The sequence below is a fragment of the Moschus berezovskii genome, chromosome 20, assembly GCF_049115385.1.
Source record: "Moschus berezovskii isolate FMDL1 chromosome 20, NW_MosBer_1.0, whole genome shotgun sequence".
NCBI lineage: Eukaryota > Metazoa > Chordata > Mammalia > Artiodactyla > Moschidae > Moschus > Moschus berezovskii.
The window spans coordinates 36375918-36389225 of NC_142479.1; the positions used below are offsets into that span (position 1 = coordinate 36375918).

At 45.3% G+C, this 13308-nt stretch overlaps 1 protein-coding gene and 1 pseudogene across 2 annotated transcripts in view; one reads left to right on the forward strand and one right to left on the reverse strand.

Annotated features, from left to right (window-relative positions):
- The first annotated feature begins 4171 nt into the window (after positions 1 to 4171).
- On the forward strand, positions 4172 to 4272 carry LOC129544807 (U6 spliceosomal RNA; annotated as a pseudogene).
- Positions 4273 to 7064: 2792 nt separating this feature from the next.
- The window catches only part of ITGAE (integrin subunit alpha E), a 62753-nt gene continuing 56509 nt past the window's right edge, over positions 7065 to 13308 (reverse strand). The window contains exons 28-30 of one of the 2 annotated variants that reach the window (XM_088828792.1): positions 12914 to 13009; positions 9760 to 9870; positions 7065 to 8841 (exon numbers count right to left, since the gene is read on the reverse strand). In XM_088828792.1, coding sequence (XP_088684918.1) covers positions 8746 to 8841; positions 9760 to 9870; positions 12914 to 13009 — 303 coding nt within the window. In that variant the 3' untranslated portion in view covers positions 7065 to 8745. The remainder of the gene's footprint in view (positions 8842 to 9759; positions 9871 to 12913; positions 13010 to 13308) is intronic. The other variant, XM_055403837.2, reaches the window with a different exon arrangement.

Sequence of the window (13308 nt, forward strand, 5' to 3'; positions counted from 1 at the left end):
CAGTCTGACCGGAAGCCGCCCTTCCCCTCTCCATGGCCTGGCCCTCACACACCAGTGAGAAGTCCCTTCCCTGAACCACAGGCTCTGGGAGTCAGAAGTTGGAAGGGACCCTAAACTTCACTAGGTGTGATCTCCTCTCAAAGTAAACGCCCCAGGGCAGCAGGTCTCCAGTTTTAGTGAGCCTGGGCATCATCTGGAAGAAAAATACAAATTCCTGGGCCCTGAGCCTAATATTGTCATTCCCTTAAGACTAGGATGGCGCCTGGGAATCTGTATTTTGCCCTCAAACTGCCATTTCGGAAGAACTGATTTTTGCATCTGTTCACCAGTTTCAACTCAAATGCCAGTTCCTTTAAAAAAAAAAAAATCCTGTTCTTACTACCACTCACTAAAGCAGCCTCCACCCCAACTACCTTCTATCCCATTACCCCTTCTTATTCCCTTAGAGACCCTGTCATTCATTTGCTTATTGCTTGTGTCCCCCTCTAAGACCATAAGCTCCAGGACAGGGACCTTGCCTTTAGGCATCTCTGCACCCCACGGCCACTGCTGTGCCTGCCATAAAATAAGTCAATATTTGTTGAGTGAATTCAGGCCTGATTTTTTTAAACCCAGAGAGGATTCCAGCTGCTGCTCCAATTATGACTGGGGATTTTGGAAGTTGACATCATCCTGACAGAAAGGCTTAGGAATTGTCACCAGGCCTCCCTCTCTCCCTCAGGGCCTCTCAGCTGGTGCAGTGGTAAAGAATCCGCCTGCCTCTGCAGGAGATGCAGGAGACGTGGGTTCGATCCCTGGGCTGGGAAGGTCCCCTGGAGAGGGAAATGGCAACCCACTCCAGTATTCTTGCCTGGAGAATCCCATGGACATAGGAGCCATGGGGTCTCGGAGAGTCAGACATGACTGAGCACGCACCACGGACTCCCTCCCTCTCCTGCCAGCCTCTCCCTTAGCCCTACCTCACACAGCTCCCCGACAGCCTGCTCATTTGCCCTCCAGTGTGGGCAGCCCCTCCTGATCTCCCCATGGCCCAGCCAAGGCCAGGCTGCAGTTTCTGACAGAACTCTCTAGAGGCTTCAGAGACGACGAGAGGGATGTCCAGAGGGGAAAGGGCTCTTCTCAGAGCTGGGGCCAGACTCTCCCTTGTGGGCACCCTCACAGCTTCTTAGGCTAAATCCAGACCCATTAGTGGGTCATGATAGCAATTTCCTGGGTTCCAACCAGCATATTCACACACACACACACACAAACATTAGAGTGTGTTTAACGAAGTATGGGTAGACAGTTTTGTGAAACTTCTGTTTGAAGTGTATGTGTGCATATGACATTATGGCGTGTAATGCATTTCTTCCTGTGGGTCAAGGTCAAAACAACGTGAAAAATACTTCCATTGAGCTGCAAACCCAAGTACCTGCAATCTACCTCCACGTGGCTGGGGCTGGCTCACCACCCCAAGTTCAGATCTAATCCCCATTGTACCCCAAGCAGGAGAAGGGGTCTTTGCTTTTGGCATTGGCATTACTAGAAGTCCAAGTTCAGGGATGCTTCCAAAACCAAGATGAATTCAACCACTTGAGTGAAAACTACCTGCTGTCTTTGAGTGATGGTTTTTCCAGTCTCTGCCTAAACCCATCTCACCAGGCACCCTGTTCAAATGATCTTCGCCACCATTACTGTTCGAATGTTTATCAGCTTAGCAAATAGTTAAGTCAGTGGTCAGGGTGAATAGTCAAAGCCCCTTTCTCTCTACTCCCCCCAAATCATCCACATCATGCTTCATTGTAACGAGTGTCGTCCACCTGAAAGAAAGGAACTGGCTGTGAAGGGACTGACCAATGTCATCTGGTTCGTAAGGCTGTCTCTTGGATGATTCAAGGTAACTGCAGTGAAGTGATGGGAAACTGTAAAATAAACTCAGAATGTATTCTCCAAAAAATTAAAGGAAGCACAAGAGGAAACACAAACTGCATAAAACAATCTGGTCCTTGGAGGAGAGGTTACTTATACCTAACAAACAAGGTTTCATTTCCCATCCCAGAGGAGAGGAGGGCTCAAGCAAGAGCTGAGACAGGAGATCTCAATCGGTCTCAGGACACAAAAGGAAGTCATCTCAAGGCAAGGAGAGCCCTTGCTTCAGAGCCCGAAGGATGCTTGATGACCTGGAAGGGACAAGAATGGAAAAGGCACGGTGTCATGGAAAGGGTTTCTCTACCAAAGCAATTTATCCTTTAATTCTTCTTTTGCTCTGGAGAGTCCTGCTATGATAAAATCATTCCATTAATAGACATTAGTGGTCCATTTAAGAAACAGCAGATATATTATTCATGTTGCTTCAAAGAGTCAACAGGAAGAAGGAAGCCCGTCTCTGTGGGAAGCATTTCCGAGTCCATCAGCAGCCTGGTGACCTGTCTTAATTGATGGGTTATTCCTCATTACTCAGTTCTCAGAATGTGACCTGGGGAAAAACTCCACTGAGGTGGCATTTAAAAAGAATAAACTGTCAAATGCTGGCCCACTTGGTATTGAAAAGGATAAAGATTCAAACTCAAGTCAACCAAACCTTCTAAGTGACGCCAGCTCGAACATGGTACATGGTAGAGAAAGCTGATCTCGCTCCTGCTCCTGCTCCCTGCAGGGGTTTCCCCACAGCCTGCATGCAGTCACCCTGGTCCAGCTCCTCCCCTCTCGCGTTGAGTTCCCAGGACTGTAGTGATGAACCCAGAGCAAGTGGGACACCCTCCTGTGAACCCTGAGAGTGGATGTGGCTTCCGCAGCTCCTGCACTCAGCCTTCCAAGGCTCTTTCTCTTTACTGCAGTCACTGTCCCCGCCTGCCTTTCTGGCCTGACAGGCCGTTAAGCACACCAGCTGCAGGGGGGTTGGCTGACAATTTCATCACATCCTGCACTTTCCAACCCCCGGAACTTTTGCTCAGGCCAGTCTCTCCTCAGCACCCCGTGGCTTCAAGGTTTCGATTACAGGGATCCTTCTCCTTCTCTGAATTCCCAAAGGACAGGATCCACTCTTACAGGAGTTACAGCTGAGTGCTATCTCATCTGTCCTGTAGGGCTATGAGGGAGGGAAAGGCTTTACCACTTCTGCCCCACCTGCCTGTAATGAGATAGAGGATCATCCGGGAGAGAAGTGGGAGGGTGGGGGAGGGAGAGAGGGCGGAGGGAAGGCTGCTTCCTGATCATCCTACCTCCACCCATTAGCCTGCACATTTAAAGGGTCAAGAGTACAGTGACTAAGCCTGTATTTTGAGTGTATATTCCTGAAGATTTCAACAAAGAGCATTCCACTAGAGCATTAGGTTAAATTTGTCTCCTGAAGCAACTTCTTAGTCATCAAGACTCCGAGTCATTGACAAAGTGTAATCAGATGAACAAACTCTGATCTAACTAGTGTCTCACAGGGTGTGGCTCTTGCATCAGAGATCACTCAGAGAGCTTGCTGATTCCCAGGATCAGAGCATCAGCACCTTCAGCATCCCACCTGCAGCCTGGGAACTTGAAAAGCTGAGCTCCACCTTTGCCTCTTCCCCAGCAAAGCCTGTAAACCTCCACTCTGCCAACCTACACCTTGGCCATCTATAATGAAGCTTTTGTGGAAAAACATTAGACCTGGAGGTTCTTCCTTAAACTAGTTTTAAGGCCTCAGGCAAGTTGTTTCCTCCTCCAAGAAACAGCTAATGGGGCCTGGAGTGACTGTGAGACGAGCTGCCAAAATACAGAGCCTGGGGTAGAACAGATGTTCGTATTAAATGGACCAGAATATACGGAGGAGGTCTGTGACGCTGGATGGAGAAACTGTTCCACATTTATTTTTACTACTCTTTATCTGAAATCTAACATTCCTTTCAATTACGAATGCAGACAACAAACCACAGGAATATCAGTAATACCTGTAACTTTTTTTGGTTTTTGGCAGTACCTGTATCTTAATATCCAAAGAAATTATAGATATTTTCCCATCACACTATAGGTATGCCTTAAAAAACATTTTAAGCTCATCACTACTTCGAAAGTAGCACAGTTATTAGACCTGTTGCTTTAATACATTTAATGTGTTAAAAAAGAACACATGTATGGAGATACATTTCTTAAATATCTTGATCACTGTGTTTCAATATAACTGGTTCTTTATAAACTGTTATATATTTAAAAACAAGCTGTGCTGCTTCAGTAGCCCATTTACTAAAACTGGACGATACAGAGATGAACATGACCCCTGCACAAAGATACACGCATATTTGTAAAGCGCTCCATATTTTTTTTGAAAAAAGAAAAATTAAAAATAGAATAAAAAATAAAAACAAGCTGGTGGATGGATAGCTGGGAAAATATGTGATAAAGCCGGTATAGTAAGATGTTAATGAACAAGCCAGGTGTTCAGTGTAAAATTTTCTCTATACGTTTGAAAATCTTTCATAGTAAAATGTTGGGAACTAATCCGAGAAGGCGTCCCTAGGCTTCACCAGATCACCAAAGGAGTTTGTGGCACACACAAAAAGTTAGAAACCCCTGACCTTGAGGTGTAAGTGTCCTTACCTTGCCACAATACAGTGGGTTCTTCATCTCAGAGGCAAAGGACCCCAAGCCCCAGTGCAGAACCCAGGAGTTAAGACTGGTAGCCTTTCCTAGTCTAGGAAATCTAAAAGGTTTGCAAAACCAAAGTGGTCCAGTGGTGTTTTCTCCCACTCCAGCAGTCCAACCTTAATCTCAGACCTCAGCTCTAAAGAGAGGAAAAATTACTGCAGGGTAGAACACTAGTCAGATCCAGAAACAAGTCAGACCCAGGCCAAGAGCTCAGAACATCCGTCAGCACTCTGGGCAGGGCTGGCCCAGGCCCCCTCTCCAGGCCTGGGACAGAAGAAGAGGCCTGTCCAGAGAGTACATCTTCAGGACCCCCACTACTCAGTAATGCGGCAGGTTATAGGGTCCCAGGAGTGGACCAGCCAGACCTAGACTCCTCTCCTAGGGCGGAGGGCCAGGGAGCAGAGCTTCCAGCTGGCTTTCCTGGAGGCTGGCACAGTGGTCCTGTCTTCTCTGTGGTATTAACAAATGGGAAGAGCTCTTCCTTTAGACAGACCTCCAGTGATACTACGTCTTCCTCATGCCCACCAGCGGATCTGTGAGACTCAGTTCCCCCGGTCTGGAGAGCATACTGCTCTCAGATTCTAAGTCGGATCACCCGTACTTGCCCAGATGCTTTGAAGTCTAAAGGAAAAAAATGCACCTCTTCTATCCCACAGGGCAGTGCAGTTCAGACAGAGCTAATGAGGAAACACCAGAGCTACCTTTTAACTGGCCAAGAGAGAAAAAGTAGAGCATAAGGCGGGGGGAGGTCATCTCATTTTATGGCAAAATAGATGATCTTACCAAACTCAAAAAAAGGAAAGGAAAGCAAAGCCACGATTATATACCCATTAAACAGTATAGTGAAATGGAGATCTCAGGTATGTTCACGCTGCCTATTAACCACGTAATGTGGTTCGGTCCTTCCAGAAAGCTATTTGGCATTGTGCGACAATTACCAAAATGTGTTTAAGTCCACTTTCAGAAAAAGCTGAAAGGGCTTCTTTACAAATTGCAATGGGCTATACAAATTTAAGTTACTGACTCCCCAAAGACATGTTAACCCAAGGTACTGCCTCTTCTCAGCCCCATGAAACCCTGCATCTAGCAGCAGTGTTTTATCTCTGACACTGGACCCTTGAAAATGGTCACAAATAAGCACATTATGACCCTATTTGTGTAAAACATACACAAACCCCAAAAACCTATGTTCCTGTACATATGTACATGTGAATATTACAAAAGCACAGAATATGGTCTAGAAGATACGTGCCAGACCAGTTCACCTCAGCCTTTAAGCAGGGGCACAAGATGGGGTGAGGTCACAACTAAGGCAAAGTTTCACTTTTCACTCTGATCTTACTATGAGAATGAATACGTATTTAATAATATTGATACTTATGTAGTTTTTGAAATGTCCTTCCACTGATCAAAATAAAGTCAACTGGAGTTGGGAATTGTCTCTTTAGGTGCATCTAGCTACCTTCTGAACTCTTGAGAGTTGAACAACTGCTCTTCCTGGAGTGACTAAGAGTCCCTTGATTCCATTTCCTGGAGCTGTTCTTAAAGTAACAGTAACATCCTGGTACTATAACAAGGTTATAATTAGGGCTAGGAGACCCCCAAATACCTAAACCCTGATCTTAACCAAATATCCCTGCTTGTATGGATATTAGAGAAAATGCACGGAATAACACACTAGTGCAGATCATTTTAGACTGCTGGGCTTGGCTGAATGGAATCAAAATCTAACTGGGCATAAATAGTTTGACCAATTTATTACAGATCATCCCTGAGTTGGGAAGATCCCCAGGAGAAGGGAAAAGCTACCCACTGCAGTATTCTGGCCTGGAGAATTCCACGGACTGTATGATCTATGGGGTTGCAAAGAGTCGGACACGACCGAGCAACTTTCACTTTCACATCTGCTTATTTCATCCTTCCAATGATCAAATTCAAAGTGCAGATGTTATCATAAGAGAACAAAGTTATCTGAATGAGCACTCACAGGCCTGTAACAGGGAAATGAAAACACAAGAACTGGAGGGGCACTTCTCCCATGCTAGTGTCCAGCTGGCCCCTTCTTAGTCCTTTTCTGGCCAGGAGGATGGCCCTGTGGCATGACCTACTGTCCCTGGATCTGTGCAAGCTCTGGCATGTCCTGCTCCCAGGCAGAGGAGGGTCAACAGGAAATGGGAAAGGTCTGGCACTAGACAGGCATCTTTTGGAAGAAAGACAAGGTTGCAGCCCAAGTCACAGCCCATGAATTTATACAGTGCAACCATGTCTCCATTTTAGTCTCCTCCTCATCATGGACTGATCCCTTATGAATTCTTCTGACTATGACATTGGTCTAATCCAATCATAGCCCAGTCAGTCAATACCTTATAGGCAGTCAATGTAAGACTTGACTATTATAATCACAGTGGGATCTTATTTGCAATGAACAAGTATAAAAGCAGAGACTGCAAGTCACCTGTAATAATGAAAACCTGGACACACAACAGGGAAATATCTAAGCAAATTTACTTCTTCCTTTTCCTTCAAAGGCATACCTCAGAGACAGTGCAAGTTTGGTTCCAGACACCATGACAAAGCAAATATCACAATAAAGTGAGTCATACAGATTTTTGGTTTCCCAATACATATAAAAGTTATGTCAGGACTTCAGTGGTTAAGAATCTGTCTTGTAATGCAAAAGACATTGGTTCAATCCCTGGTCCAGAAAGATTCCACATGCTGAAGGGTAACACAACTACTGAGCCCCTGCTCTACAGCCCATGAGCGGCAACTACTGAAGCCTGCGTGCCCTAAGGCTTGTGCCCTGCAACAAGAGAAGCCGAAGCAATAAGCAGCACATGCACTGCAACCAGAAAGTAGTGCCCGCCAGCTGCAACTAGAGAAAGCCCACACACGGCAACAAAGATTCAGCACAGCCAAAAAAAAACCAAATTATTTAAAAAGTCAGGCTCAGAGGTAACTTCTTAGACCCCCGTAAGTCCCAGTCAGAGAAATAACGATAAGAAAAACCATAAATAGCAGAAAGACTCCAAATTACCATTATGTGCAGACAGGACTTTGAAGTCAATGGAAAAGCTATGAAGAAACAGAGTCCAGGGAATTCCCTGGTGGTCCAGTGGTTAGGACTCAGCCCTTTCACTGTGAGGATTCAATCCCTGGTTGGGGAACTGCGATCCCATAAGCCTCACAGCTCAGCCAAAGGCAAACAAAAAGAAATAATGAAAGCACTTGAATCAGATAAAGAACAAAGAGGGATCACAGGATTGCTTTCCATATAATATACTCCTGCTTCGCTTGTTTGCAATGATATTTATCACCCATGAAAACAAAGACTGTGCCACTGTACGGCTGACAGTGGAAGGATGCAGTCCAGTTTTAACAGCATGGGGCGTATAAATAAAATAAGGATACTAAGAGCAAAGTCTGTTAGTAATGAGGCCCTAATCTCGGTATCCCCAACTCCCAGGCCAAGTTCCACCTCCCCCTGTGCACAAGCATGTCTCTCATTGAGACACGAAGGTCCCCCGAGCAAGTCACTCAGCAGGAAGCCAGGCAAGGACCCGCACAGTGTCTGTTCTGTAGCAGACACTACAGAACAAAGTCCTGGTCTCCTCTCCCTCCTTGTTCCTGTTTTGGTAACCCCTGTTTTTCTACTTTTTACTTTTGTTCTGCGGGGTGCTTTTCTGTGACCTGATTTGAAATAACAGACTGCATCTTTCAATCATAAAAATGCCAGACTACGAACTGCTTCCGACCACTGTCCCCCACAAAGTCTTCATGGAAGACTATTTTGGAAGATGTTAATAGAAATGGCATGAAAAAAGTGCTCTTAGGCAAGTAAGCCTGGGAGATGCTGTATAACCTCCTCTGGGGTGGGGGCGGGATCACAAAGTATATCATATTTGCATATTAAAGACACTTCTGAAAGAAAACAGTTTACCTTTATTTACCACCAAATGTTTCCCAGGTTTCTTTTCTGCACAATGCACAGGCACTTTGGGGACAATGTATGGTTAAAAAACACTCCACAACCAACTTGTTAGATTCTGCACTCGGTCATCCTAAAGGGAAGGTCATCTATACAACACCGGGTCTCCAGAAGCTTCAGGACTGGCTGATACTCTCTCCGGATAGATGAGGAAGCTGCTCCTAATTATCTTCGTCCAGCAGACTCTCTGATTTTAGCTGGTCCTTTCTTATGCTCTCCAAGTTCAGCTCTTTGTATTTTCTTTTAAAAAAGCCACACTAAAACAAAGGGAAGGAAGACCAGTTACAGGCCTAAGCTAGCCATCTGCTTTAGAAAACCATTTATCTTTTTGTTGCCAAATATCCCCAGTGCTCCTCTGCTTCTTCTGCTTAATCTGAATCTCCCCAGATGATCCAATCCTTTGAGACCCATCTTAAATACTGCCTTCCCACAAGCATTCTCCGTGTTCGGTCCCCAGTCAGAGGTGGTTTTCCACCTTCCTCTGAACCCCCACCCCACTTTCGCCTTTTTAACTAATTCTGCTAAGTACTATCATTTCAGCTGTACTGGATCTATTTATGTAAAAAACAGAAAGAGATCAAGTACAGCCCCCCGACACATCAAGAAACTCACAATCTAGTGGGAAGAGAAATAATGACAACACAGTATAACCACTGCTTCTTGGAACGGTTTCTAGAGGGCAGTTCAAGGGAAAAGCATAAAGGTCAGTTCAGAGGACTCAGGAATCTCTCAGCTGAGTTTTAAGGGAAGAGCGAGAGCAAGTTAAGAAGGAAGGGACTTGGGAGGCGGGTGTAGAGAGCCTCATTGCAAACAGAGACAAAGCTATTCAGTTCAGTGTGTTGAGAAAAAAAGCAAGACTCGAGGGTGGAGAGAGTAGAGGCAGACATTAGATGCCTTGAATAGCAGTGAAAGAGTTTGAAATTAAATCAGGGGAAGGAAAGGAAAGGAACATCAGGTCCCTTTTAGGAAAATATCTCTGTACTCCAATTCTTCAATTAGATCTTGATATTTTTGAGACAGGAACTGTCTTGATTCATTTGCCTCAACAGGTGTGTGGCTGAAGGACGAAGGAAAAGCGGTCACAAGGCTAGGGTAGCTGCTCAAGGTCAGGGGCTAGCTCTCTAAGCAGAATTCTGCCCAACACCAGAACCTTCATGAACGTGGGGGGAACTGACCTTGACTAGGATGACTATAATCACAATCAAAACCAGAAGGCCCCCGACACTGCTTTTAATGATGAGAGACAGAGAATACACCTCCTCATCTTTCAGGAGGATGACAGTAATCTGCAACAAAACACAGAGATCACCCTGTAAGTCAAGTGAAGCAAAATGAGGTAAAAATTCCACATTATTTTAAGAAGCAAAATATGAGAATTTGGCAACATACCATGTATTGATCAAGACTGACAACAGTAAAGCAAAATGCTAAACCTTTCCTGATGCAGTATTTAAAATTATCTAATGAGATTTCTGGTTTCTGTAAGGGACTTGGAAGTCACCACTCCATGCTAACAAGGAAAAAGGTGACCAGACTGGAAAATCAACAACTTTTCTTGGATCCCTAAGAGAGGGGAGGACACCAGGCAAACCTGATGCCACCAAGAGCAGAGGGACAGACAGACAGATGGACACAGAGAGCAGAGGCTCATCACCGCCAGGGAAGGAAATCCTCAACTGCAACTCATGGACTGCTGTAAGCACAACAGTGATGACTCTGGGGCTACAAACTCCAGGGAACCCAGACACTGGGGTGAGGTTTACTCCAGGAGCTTGACCAGGTTTCCACAGTCAGTGCTGGAGAAAAAACCCTTCACACTTCTGGCAGGGGAGGGGAAAAGGAACCACTTTGAAATAAGCCAAAGAACTCTGATCTGAACAAGGACTGGGCTCAGGGGAAACTAGTTAACCCTAGCCTGACCTGCTGGATGGGCTTCCCTGATGGCTCAGAGGTTAAAGCGTCTGCCTCTAATGCGGGAGACACGGGTTCAATCCCTGGGTCGGGAAGATCCCCTGGAGAAGGAAATGGTAACCCACTCCAGTATTCTTGCTGGAGAATCCCATGGATGGAGAAGCCTGGTAGGCTACAGTCCACGGGGTCGCAAAGAGTCGGACACGACTAAGCGACTGAACGGAACGGAACCTGCTGGATATAATGAGAGCCTAACTGTCCTGGGGGAAGGGAAGTGCCCAACTCAAGCCCACTCTAGCCATCCTGTCCCACCTAAGGGGGCTGAAAAACACAAATGATGAGGAAGTTCACAGGTCAGAGGCCCAGGCTCATTAAAAGACTGAGACCTAATCACAGAACCACAGAGCACCTCCCCTCCCCCATACCTCATCACATTAATGAAGATCTGTCTACAGAAGTTCCTTTTACCTGGTACAGCATTTCCCACTATGAAAAGAAAATTATCGGGTATACCAAAAAGCAAAAAAAAAAAATTTGAAGAGAGAGTAAGCACCTGAACCAGATATGGCAAGTAGGTCGGAATTATCAGACTGATAATTTAAAACCACCACGATGACTCTGCTGAGGGCTCCAAAGGACAGCACAGATAGCACACAAGAATGAAGAGCAGACGGGCAACGCAAGCAGAGACGGAGGCCCCAAGAAAGAACTGGAAAGAAACACCAGAGATGAAAAGCTGCTGAAACAGGAGCAAAGAATGCCTTCGATGCACTCATCAGTAGACTGGACATGGCTGAGCAAAGAATCTCTGAGCTAGATATAGCAACAGAATCTTCGAAAAACAAAGAGAACAAAAACTGGAGGTGGGGTGGAGGGAGGAGTAAACCAGAGGACAGGAAAGTGATCTGATGACCAAAATACTTTATACAAACTATTCTGGCCTCTTATCTAGAAGTCCGCCAGGAGACTGTGACCTTCTGGTTGTGTGTGTGTGTGTGAGAGACAGTCTGAACCAGGCACGGGTTCAATCCCTGGTGGGGAAACTAAGAGCTGCATGCCACGTGCAGTGTGGCCCAAAAAACGAGAAAAAGAAAGCAAAGGGAAGCCATGTGAAGAAAAACTCCTTTTGCTACTAACCTCTTGGCTTCCTATTCGGTATTCTGCCATGTGAAATGTACTGCTGGGAGAGGTGGCGACTTTGGGCCAGCCACAAGGGGAAGGCATCACCAGCACATAGTCAGTCGAGCCCAGGATTCGAAGGAGCCCAGCCACTGACACTGGTCTGCCTCCACCCCCAGATAAACACAAGAGGCCTTTAAGGCACGCAGGAGGTTTTTTGGGGTTTTTTTGCAGCTGAAATGCACTGAAAACTTAGCTTCAGGTACTGAATTTAAAAAAAGGAAAATCATCATGGGAACTCTACAATAAGAGCATCACTGGGTAAAGGGAGAATATTTATACATAAATAAATGACTTAAGAATGTGCAAATAAGACACTGTTAACAGGAACTCCCTTGGGGAGGAGGGAATCCAGCGTGTGGGAGACAGGGAGTGAGGGAATCACTATTTTTCATTTGGGATCTTTGTATAAGAGTTGGATTTTCTTGTTTTTCTGTATTTTTTTTTTTAATCTGTGCAATGATATAATGGGGACACTTCTCTTTCTTCCACATCATTTTCTGTATCAGACACACTCAAAAGTAAACATAAATGTTATTTCTGACATGTCTAGAGAACTGTGCCTTTCCCCTCCTCCAGGGAGGAAATCAGAGGAGCTAATGTTGAGTGATCCACTCTCACCCTCTTGACACCCAGGCTTCACTAAAGAGCTCACAGATGGACCATTTCTGGCTCCAGCAGCCGCCTAGGCGAGTGTCAACAAGAACGACAGACCCAGTGGGGCACACAGTCTTCAGCCCACAGATCACAAAAGTCAGTCTGACTTGCAGTCACATGCAAAACCTCTGCAAAATGAATCCAAGGGTTCCAGGACTTAGTTTAAGACTTATAAGAGAATTCTGCGCTCATGAGTATTGTAACTGTGGGACACTGTAACTAAACACTGGTATCACACACTAGGAAGCGAGTTAATACATATAATAAAAAAAAATTCTCAACTAGGAAATTTAAAAAAAAATTTTCAAATCAAAGTATATATAGATAGGTGTTTGATTCTAGCCTAGTTATAACCTGAGACTTCCTCTGCTTCAGTTGCCTCATTTCAGAGACAGAAAAACTTAGGCAGAAGCTGAGTAACTCAAGGTCATGGAGACAGCTGGTTGCAGAGTCAAGAGCAGAGGTGATAAGACTGAAACAGGAACAGGGCAATAGCAAGTGCCTGTTTGTACAGGGGCACTAAAGCCAGGCACAGGTGTCCCAGGACAACACCCAGAAAACCAGGGAAGAGCCAGGGATTACCTTAGTTCTGTGGTTCTCTGTGTTGAGTCCCTCATACAGAGATTTGTTGAAAGATATTTCACCAAGGATCTGCAGCTCAGTCACATCTCTTAGTAACTATAAGATGGGGAAGAAAAAAAAATGAAACATATTTTAGACATGGACCTACTGTACTTTTTTTTTTGGAGTTAACTTTTTTAAAATTGGAGTATAGTTGATTTAAAATAGACTTCTAAAAAAAATGGACTTACAATTCCTTGACAGCATCATTCCTTACATTTCTGTTTTTTGGTCGAGGCATGTGGGATCTTAGTTCCCCGACCAGGGATCGAACCTATACCCCCTGCACTGGCGGGCAAAGCCTTAACCACTGGACTGCCAGGGAAACTGCCCCTCCCCTCTCATCTTCCCCTTTA